General features: G+C 37.4%; 2 protein-coding genes across 6 annotated transcripts in view; one reads left to right on the top strand and one right to left on the bottom strand.

Moving 5' to 3' along the window:
- AK5 (adenylate kinase 5) overlaps positions 1 to 1915 on the top strand; it is an 82454-nt gene extending 80539 nt beyond the window's left edge. For all 3 annotated transcript variants that reach the window (XM_036387912.2, XM_036387911.2, XM_036387913.2), the window contains exon 14: positions 533 to 1915. In XM_036387912.2, coding sequence (XP_036243805.1) covers positions 533 to 640 — 108 coding nt within the window. In that variant the 3' untranslated portion in view covers positions 641 to 1915. The remainder of the gene's footprint in view (positions 1 to 532) is intronic.
- Positions 1916 to 3666: 1751 nt separating this feature from the next.
- Positions 3667 to 17370, bottom strand: part of ZZZ3 (zinc finger ZZ-type containing 3) — a 56617-nt gene continuing 42913 nt past the window's right edge. For 2 of the 3 annotated variants that reach the window (XM_036387907.2, XM_036387909.1), the window contains exons 5-13: positions 17111 to 17258; positions 16911 to 17029; positions 16549 to 16620; positions 16279 to 16380; positions 15219 to 15314; positions 10951 to 11103; positions 8015 to 8149; positions 5370 to 5470; positions 3667 to 5000 (exon numbers count right to left, since the gene is read on the bottom strand). In XM_036387907.2, coding sequence (XP_036243800.1) covers positions 4856 to 5000; positions 5370 to 5470; positions 8015 to 8149; positions 10951 to 11103; positions 15219 to 15314; positions 16279 to 16380; positions 16549 to 16620; positions 16911 to 17029; positions 17111 to 17258 — 1071 coding nt within the window. In that variant the 3' untranslated portion in view covers positions 3667 to 4855. The remainder of the gene's footprint in view (positions 5001 to 5369; positions 5471 to 8014; positions 8150 to 10950; positions 11104 to 15218; positions 15315 to 16278; positions 16381 to 16548; positions 16621 to 16910; positions 17030 to 17110; positions 17259 to 17370) is intronic. The other variant, XM_036387910.2, reaches the window with a different exon arrangement.

Raw genomic sequence — 17370 nt, 5'->3', positions numbered from 1 at the left:
TGTTCAAGAAAAAAATTGCTTCAATGAAATTTGAGTTCTTTACCCAAAAGCAGTGCTCTTATAAAAGATAGGGGCAAAGGATGTCATAAAACCAGAACCAGCTCACCAAGTTTCCAAATACAAATGCACTGGAATACATTGATTTGCTAAATTACTGTGGAGTGGCCAAAACCCAGAGTGCTGTGCAGCCCTTCAGAAGGACCTTGCCAGGTTGGAGTGATGGGCAAAGAGCCCTTGGCATCTTATCTGCATCAAAGGTGTAACTTCACTTTAAAACATGGCTACTTAAAGCTCTCTCACTTGACTGATGTACTTTGCTACAGACAACCGAGCCTGCAGAACCTTCTTACAGAAACCTGTGGAAACAAAATGAGTAATCTGCTTTATTAAGCTGCTCCTCTACATTAGAATGCCTCTACCATGAAGCAGAACAACTTTCATTTTATATTTGACCAGTTTTTTGTTGCAGTGTTTAGATTCTGAGATAATTCTTTGTAACCTAATCAAAACTGGTTTTGTTTGTGCTTCACAGGTTGATGCAGAAGGAACACAGGAGGATGTTTTCCTGGAAATCTGCAAGACAATTGACTCTTTTCTGAAAAAGGAAGAGGCAGCATTTTTTTCACCAGAAATGCAGTAATGGTGTGTAAGGTGCCCAGCCTTGCCCACGTGCACCCCACAGCCATGATTTGCTGGTCAAAGCAGAGCTGCTTCCTTGAGAGGTATCTGAAATTTGTGCACGTGGCATTACTCTAGATGAAATCTTAGTTCTGAAAGTACACCCAACAGAAAGTGGTGTGTATGCTAACCCCACTCTGAGAACTGTGTTTTGTTTTCTTGGGTGTTTGCTCTTCATGGGTTAAAAGCAGCAAGGTGAGCAGCAGCTCTGGTTTTGTTTCATGGTCACACACATGCCATGGGAAACAGGGCAGTGCCTGGCTAGCAGGAAGCTCCCCACCCACCCCAGCCACTGTCCAGCAGACTGACAGTAGGGTTAATGCACACAAGTTTCCCATTGATTATTATTTTCTTTTTATTAACAGTATTCATTTTTGGGGTGTCACTTAGCTTCTTCTTGGGCTTTAGTGCCTGAAACCTGTTCTCTGTAACATGTAGCTCTAAGAGAGCTGGAATTACTCAAGCCAGAAGTTAAAATAACCTTTTCACACATCCCCAGAACACTGTTGCAAGGAGAAAAATTCACTGAAGATACAGCTGAATGTTGTGGAAGTCTGTCAACCCATTATTGGGAAGCAGACACCATTTTTGAGACAGTCTTGTCTTCTGCTGGGAATGTTATGATTTTGTAACTGACTTCCCAGTTTTGTGAGCTGAGAATGATTATTGTATTGTATAGTTAAATGTGCAATCCAGTAACGATCCATATTAACAGCACTTGTGCTATAGCTATTAAAGTCCATATGTAAAGTTGGTTATGAGCCAGAACATCTCATGTCATCTCTAAATTTCACTTTGGAAGTATTTCAAATGCAAAATTCAGATCATCATCTGTTGTCTTGTACTGGCATTGCCAAAGCTTGGGAAGGTGCGGTGGGGTGGGAAACCAAAAAAATAGGAAAATGTCAGGGATTATTTGATTCATATTGCTTGCACCTTTAGTAAGCCATTTATCTGTAATCTGCAAAAAAGTCTGTAAAAGTGCTATTGTATTTCTGTTAGGTTAACTAAAATATTGTGGAGTTTCTTTGGTAATACTGACAGCTAAATAAAAGCTTGTTTGACATTGCTGTAAAGTAACTGCATCCTCTTACTGGAACTACTGGATGAATTTACAGTGAAAGTGGGTTGCATGATTGCTTGTACTGTCAAAGGTGTACTTTATGCAGATTTGCATTTTTAAAGTTACCTTTCTTGTAATGAAGACATAATACAAATAAAACATGTACAAAAATGAGGAGTAATGATTTCTGTTACAGTATATGTGGGTTTAATCCTTTTCAAAGCACAGTACATGACTTGAAAATATAGCTCAAATCAGCATGCTTACAGAGTATGTCCTTTTTCCAACCAGGGCAGATTCTTCTGTTTCCTTTTCTTCCTTAGCATTTGCCCTGTAGATGCTAATTCAATTATTTTTTAGGGTCTGTTTTACATATGTTCTTATCCTTCACATCATGGATGTTCCTTCTTTCCTGGGTCCTTCTATAGCCTACATTTTACCTCTGGTGCTCTAGAAGTGCTTCTCCAGCTCCAGCCAGTGCCATTGAGCAGCAGCAGCAGTGCCTGCAGTACCACACCAGCCCTGGGCACCAGCAGCTGCTGCTGCTTCTTTTTAAAAGAATACTCTGCAGTTACCACGAAGTTGCAAATTCATCTGGGTAGGTTTTCTGGAGTATTTTCTATATTTAATTACAGTAGAAGTTATAAAGTGTGGGAGTCTCACACTTGTGCAGGATGGGAACAAAGGCAACAATCAGCTGCTATCTTGTTGGGGTTTTTTAAATCAAATTACAAAAATTATTAACCATACACTTTCAGTTTAATTTTTCTTTCTGCTTCTTCTGTCTTTTCTGTGTAAAAAACCAAAAAAATCCCATGCTTGATTTGGTGTTATGTGCATTAGATACCTATTTGCATACGTTCATAATGTATGCAGGAACAATAGCTGCATATGCATGCATAGGGAAACATTAATATTTATACATATTCAATAAAATAGGACTGATCCAAGACACTCTTGAGTGATTCAGACTTGAAATTATCCTTTGGCTTCCAGCCTTGTTCCAAGGATACCAAGATCTTTTGTTCTTTCCAAGCTATCCTAAACTGATGACTGAGTATTTTCTCTAATTTACTTTTCTTATTTTATTCCCATAATTTTTTCAGGATATAAACAGAAAATTAATGTTACCACAGATCCTCTTCCTGATAATATACCTTCACCAACTCTAGTTTCCTATAAAGACCATGAATGATGTGGAAAGCATATTTTCATGGCCTTAGAAAGCCTCTCAGAGAAGTATCTTTTCCAATTAAAATACATCACGTGAGTTTTGTGTTTTTTTAAGATTTATTAAATTTATCTAAGTATATGAGATACGTGAGATATGCTTACAATATGATACTTGCTCAGTGTTTTAGTAACTGTACTGTATTACTTTCTAAATAGATTAAATGCCTACATTCTTTCTTCTGAAGCAAAAAATAGCTACACCTAAAGTTATTGCAAAAATACTGACCAATTTATAATTAAAGTTACTAGGTGCAGCCAGCCAATTATCCTTCCTATTGCCATCTTTTGAAGTCAAATTAGTTTGTTTTCTAGCTAATTGCTCTGAGTATTCTAGCTTCAAAGCAACTGGAAGTCTATTACAGTTATAAAATAATCAAGTGTATCTGAATCACAAGCTATACATTTCAATAAAAAATATATTAAGTAAAATATGTCACAATAATTACAAAGCTTCTCAGACAATGGTATACACTGTACCAAGGCTACTAAAATCTGGATTTTCTGTGGTCTGACAAAGAAGTCTGTGAGTGAGGAGGAGAGAACTGGAATGCTAATCCTGCCGGGCCGGAGCGGGCTGAGCCCCGGGCGGGAGCGGCAGAGGCGGCGCTGGGTGCCCGATCCAAATGTCCTGTCCAAACTTTCCATCCTGATTAAAGAGTCAGAACTACACAGAAAGGAAGTCACAGCAAGCATTCTATATATAAACAGACTGTATCCACATAGTTTATTTCTCACAGTTCTCCTGACAATTGAACATTATTTAAGAACATACTGTATACACAGATAAGAAGAAACATACAAAATGTTTTAAATGATGCACAACAAAATCCAGCAGTATAAAAGAATGCATGTGAACCCTTGCTCACTGCTCAGGCTAAATTTAATCACTGTTTAAATAGTAATAAAAATACAATCTTTCATGGATCTTGTGCAGACTACAAAAGAGGAAAAATTATTACCATATATATGATTTATATTAGGCAGTTTTCTTTGATGAGTTGCACTAACAACTCCAAATACAGAGGCAGAAGGCTGTGTATTTTATTTTAAAGGAGTAAATGTTGAGTATTAGAGACTTTACACAGTTACTAGCACTGGCACTTTTCACCATATTTTGTACACATCACATGATCATCTTATATAACATTACATTTAAAAAATATATCTGAGTGACAATTTTATAACATTCACACACCATGAGCTGGTTAAGGAAGCAATGCCACAGTTGCCCCCTGTAGTGCTTCACTGTTGGTAAATAGAGTTCATTGTGGTTTTAAAAAAAAAATTTAAAAAATTGAAGGTCAACATGATTAAGCAGCTCCGATTTAATAAAGGCCCGTAGCCAACCATTGCTGAGACAGTGAGTATTTTTAGAGTACAGCCTAGAAGCAAACACTGTCATTGGTTAAAACCTTGCCTAAAGAAGTCAGTTACTGTGCTGAAAACTATTTCACAACAAAACTGCAAGCTACTAAACTGTTTTTATATAAATACTTCATCTCCTCTGGATCTCATTATAACCAAGCTCTTCAAAGCCTTTGGAATTTACTCTATCTTTAATGTGTGCTCTCATTTCTGGCTCACCCTTTTGTATGTGTTTCTTTTGTTTAGATTCACCACCTAAAAGTGACTAATGTGGTGAAAGAAAAGTCTCCCAGTGAAACCTTCTGCACACTAGGAATGTTCAGCTGCTGTTCAGTGATCTAGAACCATGACAGCTCAAAGCTGTAGTTTGACAAGTACACCCAGGAAGCTGTCATGCTGTGAGTGACATTTCAGGGAAAGCAGAGTCTTTCCAAAATGTGCACAGAATTAACAATGGTGCCATTGTTATTTTTCAAAGAGGATAGTAAACCCAAGTTGGTAGATCTGCTTCCCATGTCATCTATTTGCTGGAAAGTAGTTTGGGTCAAGATAATTGTAACTGGTGCCCTGGGACATGCAGTAGTCTCTGTCTAAAAATGTCTCTGCTCTGTAAATAGGTTCTAACTGGTGATCTTCCTTATGAATCTCTGTTTCATGCAGACTGCAAGGGAAAGAAAAAGATAACAGTTTAAAAGTCAAATACTTTCCTTATGTTTAACTTTCAGAAACAGTGATCATACGAACAGATTCAAACCAAACTGGATAGCAGTTCATTCATAAAGTCTAATTCCCCCCTCTATTTAACTGTACCAAACCTATTTGTCCACTGTATTAAAGAAAATTAAATTATACATCCAGAATCTGCTTACAAAATGTATCTCCCACAAAGAGATGCTAAATTATCTTCCACTTTATTCAACACAGGGTAAGTGTCCTGTGCTGGAGCAAGGATTTCCAGCCTACATAGCAATTCTGCAGCAGAGAGATTCAATGTAATGACAAATAGCAAGTAGAAGCACAGGCTGCTTACCAGTCAGAACAGGAATCACAGAAATCCAAGGACATTTCTTGAGGGCAGTCTTGGCAGTGCCACCGAACGCCCTGGATGGGTTCAATCCCGCAGTTATCGCACTGTGGAGCAGAGGGAAGGGCACTGAGAAAGCAGCAGCTGAGGGAGGCACTCCCATGCTAACAGTGCACACCAACTCACCCCATGGCAATCTCTGTGTGTCCCTGGGCTACTGCCAGCCCCCACAGCTGAATTCTCCTCACCACGTGCATAAAGAATCTTCATTCTCCAGGAGAGGCCCTCCAGAGCCCTGAGGATCCATCAAGCTTTTGCCTTGCTTCCCACTCCCCCAGTGCTCCACCTTGGCACCACCCTGCGTGAGCAAAGCAGCCCAGCCCTGCCTGCAGACACTCTCATCCTCAGGTGGCTCCAAGAACTGCTGTGACACAGCACAAGGACGGGATGTTTCACACTGGCCCAGCTACATGGAATGTCTGCCCTTCCATGGCAGAGGGAAGCAGTAACACCAGACCAGCAGAGCTTGTTGGGCTGCTGGGGCTGTGGATCAGGGCACACTGATGCCCTTTCCAACTCAGGAAATGTAGTAACACATCATGGGTGGGCTGGAACTAAAAGCCAGATGGCCAGGAAGGAAGGGGAATAACATGTTCAGAGAAGGAAACAGAGGTCTGGAACTAAAACTGAGCAAGGCGACAAGAACTAATCCCAAGTGCAAGAGTGTGACATGAAGAGAAAAAAATCAAAGATAAAACAAAACATGAAAGACTAGATGAAATATTCACAGTGGTACAGAAAAGGGGCAAAAGTATTTGATCCAAAAAAAAAAAAAAGAAACTGGGAAAATGGTACTTGTAGGCAAGGAGAGCTTTTAAGAAACCTGAACTATGAAGAGTGCTGCAGAGACAGGACTGAAAAGGAAAACAGAATGTGGGAAACAAGTCTGTGCTCCCATAGCTCATCCTCTGTCCATCCATCAGAACCTGAATGCTGTCTCAGCACTTGGGAAACCCAGTGGGGCACAGCAGCTGCTCCTGCCACCACCGAGGCACTCAGGGTTACCAACACCTCGCACGAGCCCTGCCACAGCTGCACCCCCTCTGCCCACAGATGCTTTTCCAGTGTGAGGGCTGGGAGTGAGGAGGGACTGAGCACACCAAGAGCTGTTCTTTGAAAATACCAAGTTCAGAACAATGCTAGAACTGAAAAATTGGCTCCAGTTATCTCAAGTTGAGAACCGAGACAGTGGAAAGCCTTGACCTCAGTTTTTATGCTCCAGCTCCCCTCTGCCCTGTGAAACAGAAATAATACTGTGCCTTTCATTTTTTAATGAAGAAAAGAAGTATTTGCAAATTGCTTGGATATTATAGCAATGAAAGCCATAAAAAGCCCACAAGGGATTCAATAATTCAATATTCAAAGCACAGGTTGAATAATGTGTAGTAAATGAGGCCAAAGGCTCTGCAGAACCAAAACTGCTCTCAATGGCTGCTTACTAGGTGAGGTCTGTCCAGCCCACAGACTGAATTTCCTGAGGGAAAACAGCCCATAATCACCTGATTTCTCAGCTTACTATAATGCATTATACAATCAAAGTCAAATGCAAAGAAACTTTCAAACTTTAAATGCTTGACACTGTGTAATGTCAATTTACTTCTCAGGATAATTTTATGTAGAAAAAGAAGTTTGTTGAAGTCTGGTCTGACTGATTAAAGCTTCAAATTTTGGGGGGAAGAAAATGCTTATTTAAAAAATCCCCACAAAATGAAACACCGAACATACCATGCCAACTAAATCCAACAAAAATAAGAAAGAAGCACCTTGGTGGTCTAATAACTTAAATCTGTCAGTATCAACTGACGAGGCTCTCTTAATTTTAAAGTCAATTTGAATTGAACCTTGAACTGTCCTTGCATTCTTATGTAAATGGGTATTAGAAAATAAATCCATCTCCATAACACTAAAGAAAAAAACCCTGTTCCAACAGTTACAGTAACCAGTTAGACACAAAATCCCTTGCAAACCAGAAAATAAGATTTCCAGAGTGCCCTTTCTTTCATGTTGCCTATTAATGGTTGTTGCTCAGACAATACATCAGTTTACCTTATTGGTTTTTTTCTTAATTTTACATAAACATTGTTTTATGTCCTTGCTTCAACTTCTGTCAGTTATCACTTGATTAGATTGTGAAGTAGCTACAAAACAAAAAAAATTTTTAATCTATTACTCTTATCCTAAATTTCTGTCCCTTCTTTGGCCTCAGGTGGAGGCAAAATTGCTCTAAACTCATAATCAGAAAATTATCATTAATAATCACTGTCAAAACAGAATGTAGTGTCAAATGGAATTCTATTATGATTTAACAAGGCTCTAATACAAGCTGTATTTTCATAATGTGGTGAGAAAAAGACAGCATGTCTATTAATTTCCATATACTATCAGCATTCAGTGAAAGCTGAGCTACCAGAAAGACTGAATTATGTAGGCTGTTTTTCTTAAAGAAAATGAGGGAAAACAGACTCAGTGAACAAGAACCAAGGAGCCAAACTTGTTATATTCCATGAAATCTTTTCAGGAAATTCAAACTACATTCTCTTGGAAAACTTCTACATTCCACTGAGCAACAGAAGAAAATCTCTTGCACTCACCTTAAATCCCACGTGCTGCACAAACCCACTTTCTGCATGCATCTGCTGGAGTTTCTGTTTCTTCAATTTCTTAAACTCTAACAGTTCTTTGTATTCGGGTAACTCTCGATATGTTACTGGAATACTCTCTTCATCCTGTTCAAGGTAAAAAAAAAAGACAGAAAAATATTCTTACTTAGGAATACAGTAGCTAGGTAAGACATGAATTTGTTCCATAAATCATTATGTATGATTAATAGTATTCAAGAAATTGATGGCACTACTCTAACATACTGGAAAAATATTTTTAAAACCGTAACAGCCATATCCAGTATTAACTTCTCACCTTTACTGGTAACAATAAAATGCAATGAGAAGCACCATGCCATGACTGAAAGAGTAGAACTCACAGTTATCCAACTCCCTTTATCCCTTTACCATCTCCTAAGAGCTTATAAAAACAGACTGCTGTTTTTTCATAAATTATGAAGCAGTTTGTCTCCCTGCAGGCCAGTGCAGACATCTTTGCCAGAGAGGTACAACAAATGCTTCTCTCGTTTTCAAAGACATGCAAATTCTGTTTTTTCTCACACTGTTTCCTTCAACAAAGGTTGAGGATCTGCTAAGAAAGGACAGAAGCTCTAATTCTAGTTCAGATGCTCATTTCAAGTAATGGTTTTATTGTAGCAGCTGTAGTTGGTAGATGTCACCTGTTTTCAAAGATGACAAGTCTTTACTGATGTAGAGCAGTTTTCACATCCTACACTGACAGAAACCTTCAGGTAGGGAGAACAACTACAACTACAAGATAGTGATTAAAATTCTTCTAATGTAGCCTGAATGTGTAATTTCCATTTCTTTTTATGAATCTGTGAAGATTGAAGATTCTGTATTATTTAGTAAGTTTATTAAAGGAAGTGAGGGAAAGAAGCTTTACTACATTTCTGAAAGGCTTTATCAATTATTTAATTGCAATTATGAGCCTATATAAAGGGCTAGGCTGCAAACTATCAGAAAAAGTTATGGTTAAATGACACAATTCAGTTGTGTAGTGATAAGCTACATTTCCTTTAATATAAAACAGAGATTCACCTTCCACACAAATCTCAAAAGCTCTTCTGAGAACAACTGCCCATCACACAATAAATGGTTACTGAATAAAATGTGCTTTAATAGCTCCCTGTGTGGACAATTCATTCTGGAATAGTAAATAGCTGTGTTCTAGAATAATTATAGACTACTCACAAAATTAAGAAATAATAACTGAAAAGTAAATGAACTCTGTTAGCAATAGTGGGTCTTCACTTGAAAATAACTCGTTTATACCAAAACATATTTTTCAGGAATAGTTATGACTGGTAATAATCAGGCAAATCTTTTTGTCTTTACACAGGAAAAGCATGTGGTAATTCCACTGTGAAATCAAAGAAAACCATTTTTTCCTGCTACACTGCTTTTCTTCTGCTAAATGACACAAAGTATTTTTCTCCAAGACAACGACTGTCACTAAGAGATCTGACTTGTAACACTAGAATAGAAGCCTTCATTTTGAATATAGTTTACAATCCCTTTTTGCTTCCAAATTGCTATTATTTTGTACTGATTGTGGGGATCTTTTGGGTAACTGAGCTCCCCTGTGTCTTTCTACCTTCCTGAAAGCCAGAACTGGATCTATCTGGAAATGTTACTCTAGTGAAGGAAGAAAAGATTATGCCAAATTAAAAAGATGTCACTGCGTGGCACATGACCACTCTTATCACTGCTATGGTCCCCACATTAATTATGAGTTAGGGCACCATGGCAAAACCAAAATGTTTCAGGAAACTGTACAGAACAATTAGAAAATATGTATTTAAAACCAATACAGAACAAAAGCATGTTAGCTCAAAAAGAGGTTGCACTGCATCTCTTCTAACACGCATTTTGCTTTCCAGGCCTTTTAAGATTCTTATTGGAATATCCAAAGTTATCAGGAATGGCTGTGGAAGAGCTGGAAGACCATCGCAGAGAGAACACAGAAAATGAGCACAGATGGGATTTAAGACTAGGAAATAAATAAGTAAATGTAGTACGTAAGGAATACTATGCAGTGCAGGTAAAAAAGTCAGTAAAGAAAATGAATGGACTGATAGTGGGTGGCCTCAATACTTGTGTTATGCAACAAGGTTTTCACACACAAGATGTCACTAGGCTCACAAAAAAAAAAAAAAAAATTAACTAGTCAGGTTCTTCAGTCTAAGGAAAACAGGAAAACCACAGTGATTCACACCAGCTGTGAAACTTGCCCAGCTCCCAAGCAGTAGGATATAGTCCTTCTACGATTCTGTATGGAAATGGGAACAACATATGTCTAAATTCCTGTTGTATTATTGCATGGGATAAATTAGGAAAGTAGTACACTCCATGATGCAGCAATTCACTGGGTTAGGATGTCTACTAGAATGTGCCTCTAAGAATATATAAATATGCTTGCTGATTGCCAATTCACTCTGTTAGTTCACACTTTGAAGTGGATTTTACAAAATTCATAATTAATTCAGCCAGTAGAAGATAAAAAACCCCAGTGACGCCAATAGCATTTGAATTTTACCAGGACTCTATGTAACCTTTCTAAAACACATCTTTAACCAGAATCCCAACTATATAATCTACATGATTTTCAAACCTCTCTCATACCAGATCACTTACTAAAAATATGCAACTAGAACTTCTTCGAGATATTACAGGACAAAACTGTTTATGACTTACAGATTTCCTTCCTGATTTGGTCTAAATTCTTTGCTGTCAGAAGCTGTTATAGTAATAATGTATTTATAATTCAAAATGGCTCATGAATCTCATTACAATTTAAAACTTCCTTGATGATATTTTATGGTGAAGATGCCTTATCTGTTAAACACTAAACAAGGTCAAAATGACAGCAAGCAAGACATTCTCTGACTGATTAAATGACATACCGACACTTCTTCTTCTGCTGCAGTGTCCATATGGCTGTGAAAACTGCATCTGTCATCATCTTCATCCATATAAACTGGAGGTTCATGAGATGTCATGAAAGTTGAAGGTTTGAAAAGATGTTTATTTAAAGGATGTTGCCGTCTACTTGATGACTACAGTGAAAAAATGGTATATTTTAAGAAACATTCCTTGGCTATCATTTAAATAAATAATCCTCATTGACAAAACTTTGCCTGGAATTTGTTCTTTCACATGAAATATTCTATAATGTTTCCAACTACTTATATTTATATCTCTGTACCACAGCTGCAGTTCTTTTCCCCCATAGCAAATGGAATCCAATAAAGAGTGCAGTACTTTGGTAAAAATGCAGCAAAGATAGAGCCCTTACCATAAAACCCCACCTAAACAGGTGAGACTGACAGCAAGAGTAAAACACAAAGTAAGGCTGTTACAGTTTTGAAGACTGAGGACCAGAGAGCAAAAATATTAAAAAACTTCCAGCAGTGTGTGAGACCAAGCAAGGAAGTAATTTTGCACAGGTCCAAGAGACAAAAGGTCCATGCCTGGCACTTATCGACTTCTTGTACTTGTGCCTTAGAAAAAAAACCATGTCTAGACCTATTGTCCTAGTGCAGGAGGGATAAAGCAATTCATTGCAATAAAAAGAGGATTCTAAGAGTTAGAAAGAACTGCTCCCTAAAGGTTTTCATTTCCACTGCAAGAAAAAGGAACATAAAAAACATTAGATGGAATACATTACTCCATTAGCGCACATCTAGAAAATTTCAACTTTAATACTGTCTGAAGGTGTAGAATGATGCCACTTTTAAAAGAAGTTACTTAAAGGCACTCAGCCCCTATTACTTATTCCCCAGTGGGAGAATATTAAATATCAAAAAGAAGAATTTGGGGTGAATGAAACTGACTCAACCCCTTACTTAGCTGCTTTCCAGACTAGCAGTTTGACATTTAATGTCAAAACTTACATTCCTCGACTTAAAAAAACCCTACAGTGTGAATCAAAAATGTAAACATGAAAAGTGTTTTTCCTAACAATCATAAAAGTGAGGATTGTTTTACACAGTGCCTAGCTGCTCATACAGCTAAAACAAAAGGAATACTTGCAATAGTTAGTACTTTCTCCTTTTTTAGCAAGAGCTTTTACCCCAAAAGGTTCCTGTATCAGTTACAAACCTGTAATATTCTAGTAGAAGCCTTTATCTCTAAAGAGGGATGTAGCCTTATTTTACAGTTGTGCACAGTTTAAAAACTAAAGGCACAGATGACACCAATGATTTAGATGGAATGCATCGATGCAGACAGAAGTACCAGGAGGAATTGAGATTAGCTCTGTTTGATCTTAATGGAAGAGATGAAGTCTGTAGTAACAACTGGAAGGTGTTACCTCTGATCTGCAGAGCTACTACAGTGCAAAAACAACAAGAATTTCTTCTAAGACTAATGTATTATATCTATTGTGTTGGATTTTTCCACTTTCTGCCTTATGATCACCAGCTACCTGAGTTTTGGTGCTTTTATGATTTCCCTTAAGATTTCAAACCTCTCTAAAATACATCCATGTACAGATGAGATTTCAGCCTGAGCTGACACAGTGATTCACATTTTTTGTTAATAGAAAACAGATCTGCATTCAATACTAGATCTGGAGTCAGGAAAGGAAAACTGTGACTATGCTTATACAGCAGCACTGCCATGCATGACAGTGCTGTGACCTACAAATTGAACTCAGGATTTGAATTATCTTCCTTTGGTGAAGAATGAACTAAAATATTACTTAAAAGTAGACAGTTAAAGATCATTTTCCCTGTGGGAAATATATCTCTAGATCAGGCTTAAAAGCAGGTGCACTAATGATATTATATAAGGATTAAATTGAAAATGATAAGCCATAATTGAAGAACTGAATACTAGAGTCATAAGTCTCTGATCCAGTTTTATTTTCACCAGCAGTAGGTAATGGTTATACAGGAAAATAAACTGATGCATCCTGCTTAATTTCCAGTATCATTAGTTAGAAGAGACATATGTCATATGAGTAGACATACAAAGTTAACTTCAACAAGATGTTCAAAAACTGAACAGGTTTGTAACCTCTCCAGTAACCATTTTAAGTAAGCATCCTGAACAATCCCCATGGAGAAATGTAAGCATTTTCTTATGAAGCACCCCTTTTGACACAAATCTTTACATTAAAGATATCTATGTTTCTTATTTTCCCATAGGTATGTGCTTTAAGTATTAGCATCCAGTTTCAAACTTCTATTACTGGCTTTACTGCAGATACACTGCAGTTACAGTTACTCAATATCAAAATTCTGACAGGCATGACCCAGGCTCCCAACAGCCCTTGCATTTCCTTTCTGCCACATCATATCTCCACTGGAGACCTGGGAGTAAGAAACCTGGTATGGTGCTGTCAATCTGTGCTCAAAGCAGACAGCTCTATCAGCAGGCTGAGAGCTCAATTTCTCCACATACACTATTGGTTTCACTTTTTCATCTGCTTTATTTCTTACACAGGATACAAATACAACACAGGGATCCTGCTTAAATACAAACCGGGGCAGAACGACCTTACTCTTATGACCTGCCAGTAAGGATGTGAATCACAGTGCAAAAACTGAACTAAGTATTGGATATCTTCTAGATAGAAGCCTAAGAAAAATCTGTATGATGGGACTATTACTCTTGCAATGTGAGATTGTTAAGAATTTTACAGAAGATATGTTTCACTCTTGATTATACTGGATTTACCCACAGTGCAATCACTGTTCAAATTAGTGAAAAATACAGTTAAAATGTCCCATATCAACTGATTAAGTACTCCTAATATTTATGAAATACAGTGATCTGCTGCCTGACAACATTACACACATTCTGTAATGATGGTCTTTCCAAACAAAATTAACAGGAAAGAACAAAAGGTGTGACCAAGGTAATTATAAGTGGTAGAGTGACAAAAAGAACTCAAACAATTACAATTTTCAGAACTAAATTTTCAATGCCTGTTGAAATCAGCCACACAGTATTACTATACTACAGAAATTAACCCAAACCGTTTCTGTAATTTGGATTTCTGACAGATGAATCTCCACAGTATTTAAGGTATCACTGTTTCCAGCTGGTTTTTTGGTTCTTCTGCCAGAAAGCACTTTTCCAATAGACAAGGTGGCAGACAGTCATGTCTGCACCTTCCCTGCCTGTTTATAGAGCACAATAGTAGATTAAAACCCTGGTGAAAGTAAAATGGTATTACCATGATGGATGGCAAACTGGAAAGGGCCCAACACAAGCGCTTACTGTTTGCAGTAACTTCAGACATTACCTGGAGACAACTAAGGGTGTGTAACACTTTAAATCATTACACACCAGCTGTGGTAGATCTTTGTATCAACCCATGGACAGCAACTTTTGTTTCTAACCTTGCAAAGAACTAAATCTGCAAGTCTGCCTTTCTGTAGAATCAATGGAAAGTTTACTCTATTAAATATTTATCAGAAAACATCATGGATACCTGGATGCAAACCGGAAATGTTACTCTATAAAATGCCACTGGTAAGGGGTTTTGAAGAAGTTTTGTAAATACCAAGTAAACAAAAAAACCCACCCAAACCAAATAAATAAAACACCCATGAAACTTGAGACTGTCCTCTTTTACTGTCTATAGATCTTATTAGTACCCAAGAGCACCTTAAAGATTATTTAAATCAAAATATGTGACTGATCTGCACAGAAATTTAGTCTTTCCTTTTGTAAATTAAGATTTTTTGGAACCATATTTTTTCTCATCCATTCTAAGATCAGAAAAGCACTGTATTTTAATGGACATTTTGGCCTTAAGTCTATGCCTGAGCTAATTCAGCATGCTCAGCTGTACATCATTTTCTATGGCTTTATTAATTAGATTACTGTACAGTTTGAATTATAGGGCTCCTTATCTTCTTCCAACAGGGCTTTTATTATCACTTCCTGATCAGTTATGGTAAACTCACAAATGAGGAAGAAGTACCCCAAGACCATCATTCTACTCTGCCTGTTCAGCTGCAACCTGAACACTTCACCTTCCCAAGAGCTGCCATTGTGAAACCAGAATTAACATCCAATTCACTCCATAGTACTACTGGCAAAAGAAAGGGATTACCTCATTAAGTAACTTTATTAATCCATTAAAAGTATTACTGATTCCAACTCAACTTTCACATAAATGCAAACAGAAACACAGGATTCTGTAATATTGTCTCACCTTTTTGGAATATAAATATAAGTTTGGTGTTCTTCCTGGAACTGGAATACCAGCTTTAGTCAGTTTAATAAAATATTTCTGCACTCTACTGGCAACCTAGAAAAAACCAACATGCAACAAACTCAATGTCAAATGAAATGTAACTGGTCTTCAAAGTTTTGCCAGGGTTGCTACATTGATTCAGAATAACAGGAAATGAAATCCTCTGGATTCTACTTTGCGACAACTACTCTAACTGGTACCTATTTTGCAGTGCTGCATTTGTGCTATTTCCAGATGCTTTGACAGCTTTCAGAGAAAAAAATTACCCTTCTTTAAAAATACAAAGAAGATCTTTCAAAAATTGTGATAGAAAGAACTTTAGTACTAGATAACTTCCAGCTGCAGCTAAACTCCTTCTTAGCAATGCCAAATACGTTATCCATGGTTAGCACACAGAAAGTAGGTTCCCATTATGAAATCAGCATGTCTATTTCTTCAGATGTGGAAAAATATAGATATGATCAGAAATTAGGCAATCCAGTATACTGAAGTACTGAATTATATTTTTATCTGAAATATACAAATGAAATAAATGAAATTAAAATACTGTAAACACAGAACACCAGTATTTTTTACTTCTGGTCAAAATGGAGAAATTCTGTCATCTTAGGGGAAAAATTCCAACAAGTCAGATGCAGAAATACTTGGTGTCTCCTCATCGGTGTCCTTCTTCTGTCTGTGATATTTACATGTCTGCCCATTCTAGAGTACTGAGGTGCAGGAAATTGGGCACTACAGTGTAACTCAGCCTGAACACAGCTGGTGTCACTGCACTTGCTGTATAGAATTAAATTAATGCTGTAAAGATCTTAATGAACAACTAGGTTTGGCTTTGCCATGGGCTTTGGGGCACATTTAACATTCTGTATTTGAGATCCATTGTTATTGGTGAAATGCAGGCCCTGCTGCTACGTTCTTAAAATGAAGTGATTACTGAAAATACACTGAATTTTCTTTACTGATATTAAAAATAAAAGTGAAGATAAGGGATTACTTCTAAAAGTGTTTTACATGTTACCTGCTTTGCTGTTCTATTTCCCAGTTCATCTGCTATCTTCTGCCACCGTCGGGACTCTACCTCCTCTGGTGGATACTTCAAAAGCAACTGCTCCAGTTTTTTCTAAATCAACAGCAAAAAGGAATAAACACATTTTTCCAAGTACAGTTATGAGCTGTCAAATATTTAAATACATGATTCTGATCTCCCAAGTGCTATAAACATTATCACACAATTTGCTTTTATGCTCATGTATGTTGCCACAGCTACAAAATCAAAGTTTCTGGTTACCTGTTCCTCTACAGTCCACAGCTGATTAAAAGTTTCAGGTTTGGTCTCATCGCAAAGTCGCCCTCTTATCATCTGCTCAAATACAGGACATAAAATGGAATATCTGTTTAGAAAAGTTATAGCTGGGATAATAGATTTGAACCTCTTCCTACTTAAGTTAAACCAAAACCAAACCAAAGCATGAGACTTCAAAACAAAATTTGTTGAAACCAAAGTTTAGTTCCAAGATTTGAGTACAGGAATGGCATGTCATCACCAACATGAACATTTGAAGTAACAGTTAAGACACTCCATACTCAAAAGAGGAAAAAAAAATTGAATTTACTATTTTGTAATTTTTTTCTTTCCTTTTGAACAACTACCTGTGGACGACTGTTTGTGGAACCTTCTGGACCATCACTTAAAGGCAAGACAGAGTACAAAACAGACTCTCCATCCTTCTTGGGATCCAAAGGACTTTTTGGTCTTGCAGGGATACCTACTGTAAGCAACACAAAGGGAGAATTATTGAACTTCCACACTGGTCATTTCTTTCTTGTAACATATGCTCACTTCCTTTTACCTTTGTCAAAAATCAGCTTCACTCTCCTACTGTTACGTTTTCGGTTTTTGAACTCCCTCTCGAAGTTTCCAAGGCTAGTGGTGTATTGGTCCCAGGCAATCTCAGGGAGCTGAACAACTCTCTGAGGAAATGGAAGACCCATATCAACCTGAAAAAATAAGAATGAAAAGTAAAAAGCAATATTTAATGCAATCACTTTATATCCAAACAAAAACCTACAAATACCGAAATGCTCTAAAGCCCAATAATGCTTTTTATTT

This window comes from Molothrus ater, chromosome 9, assembly GCF_012460135.2.
Source record: "Molothrus ater isolate BHLD 08-10-18 breed brown headed cowbird chromosome 9, BPBGC_Mater_1.1, whole genome shotgun sequence".
NCBI lineage: Eukaryota > Metazoa > Chordata > Aves > Passeriformes > Icteridae > Molothrus > Molothrus ater.
This window is presented reverse-complemented; position numbering and strand designations above follow the sequence as displayed.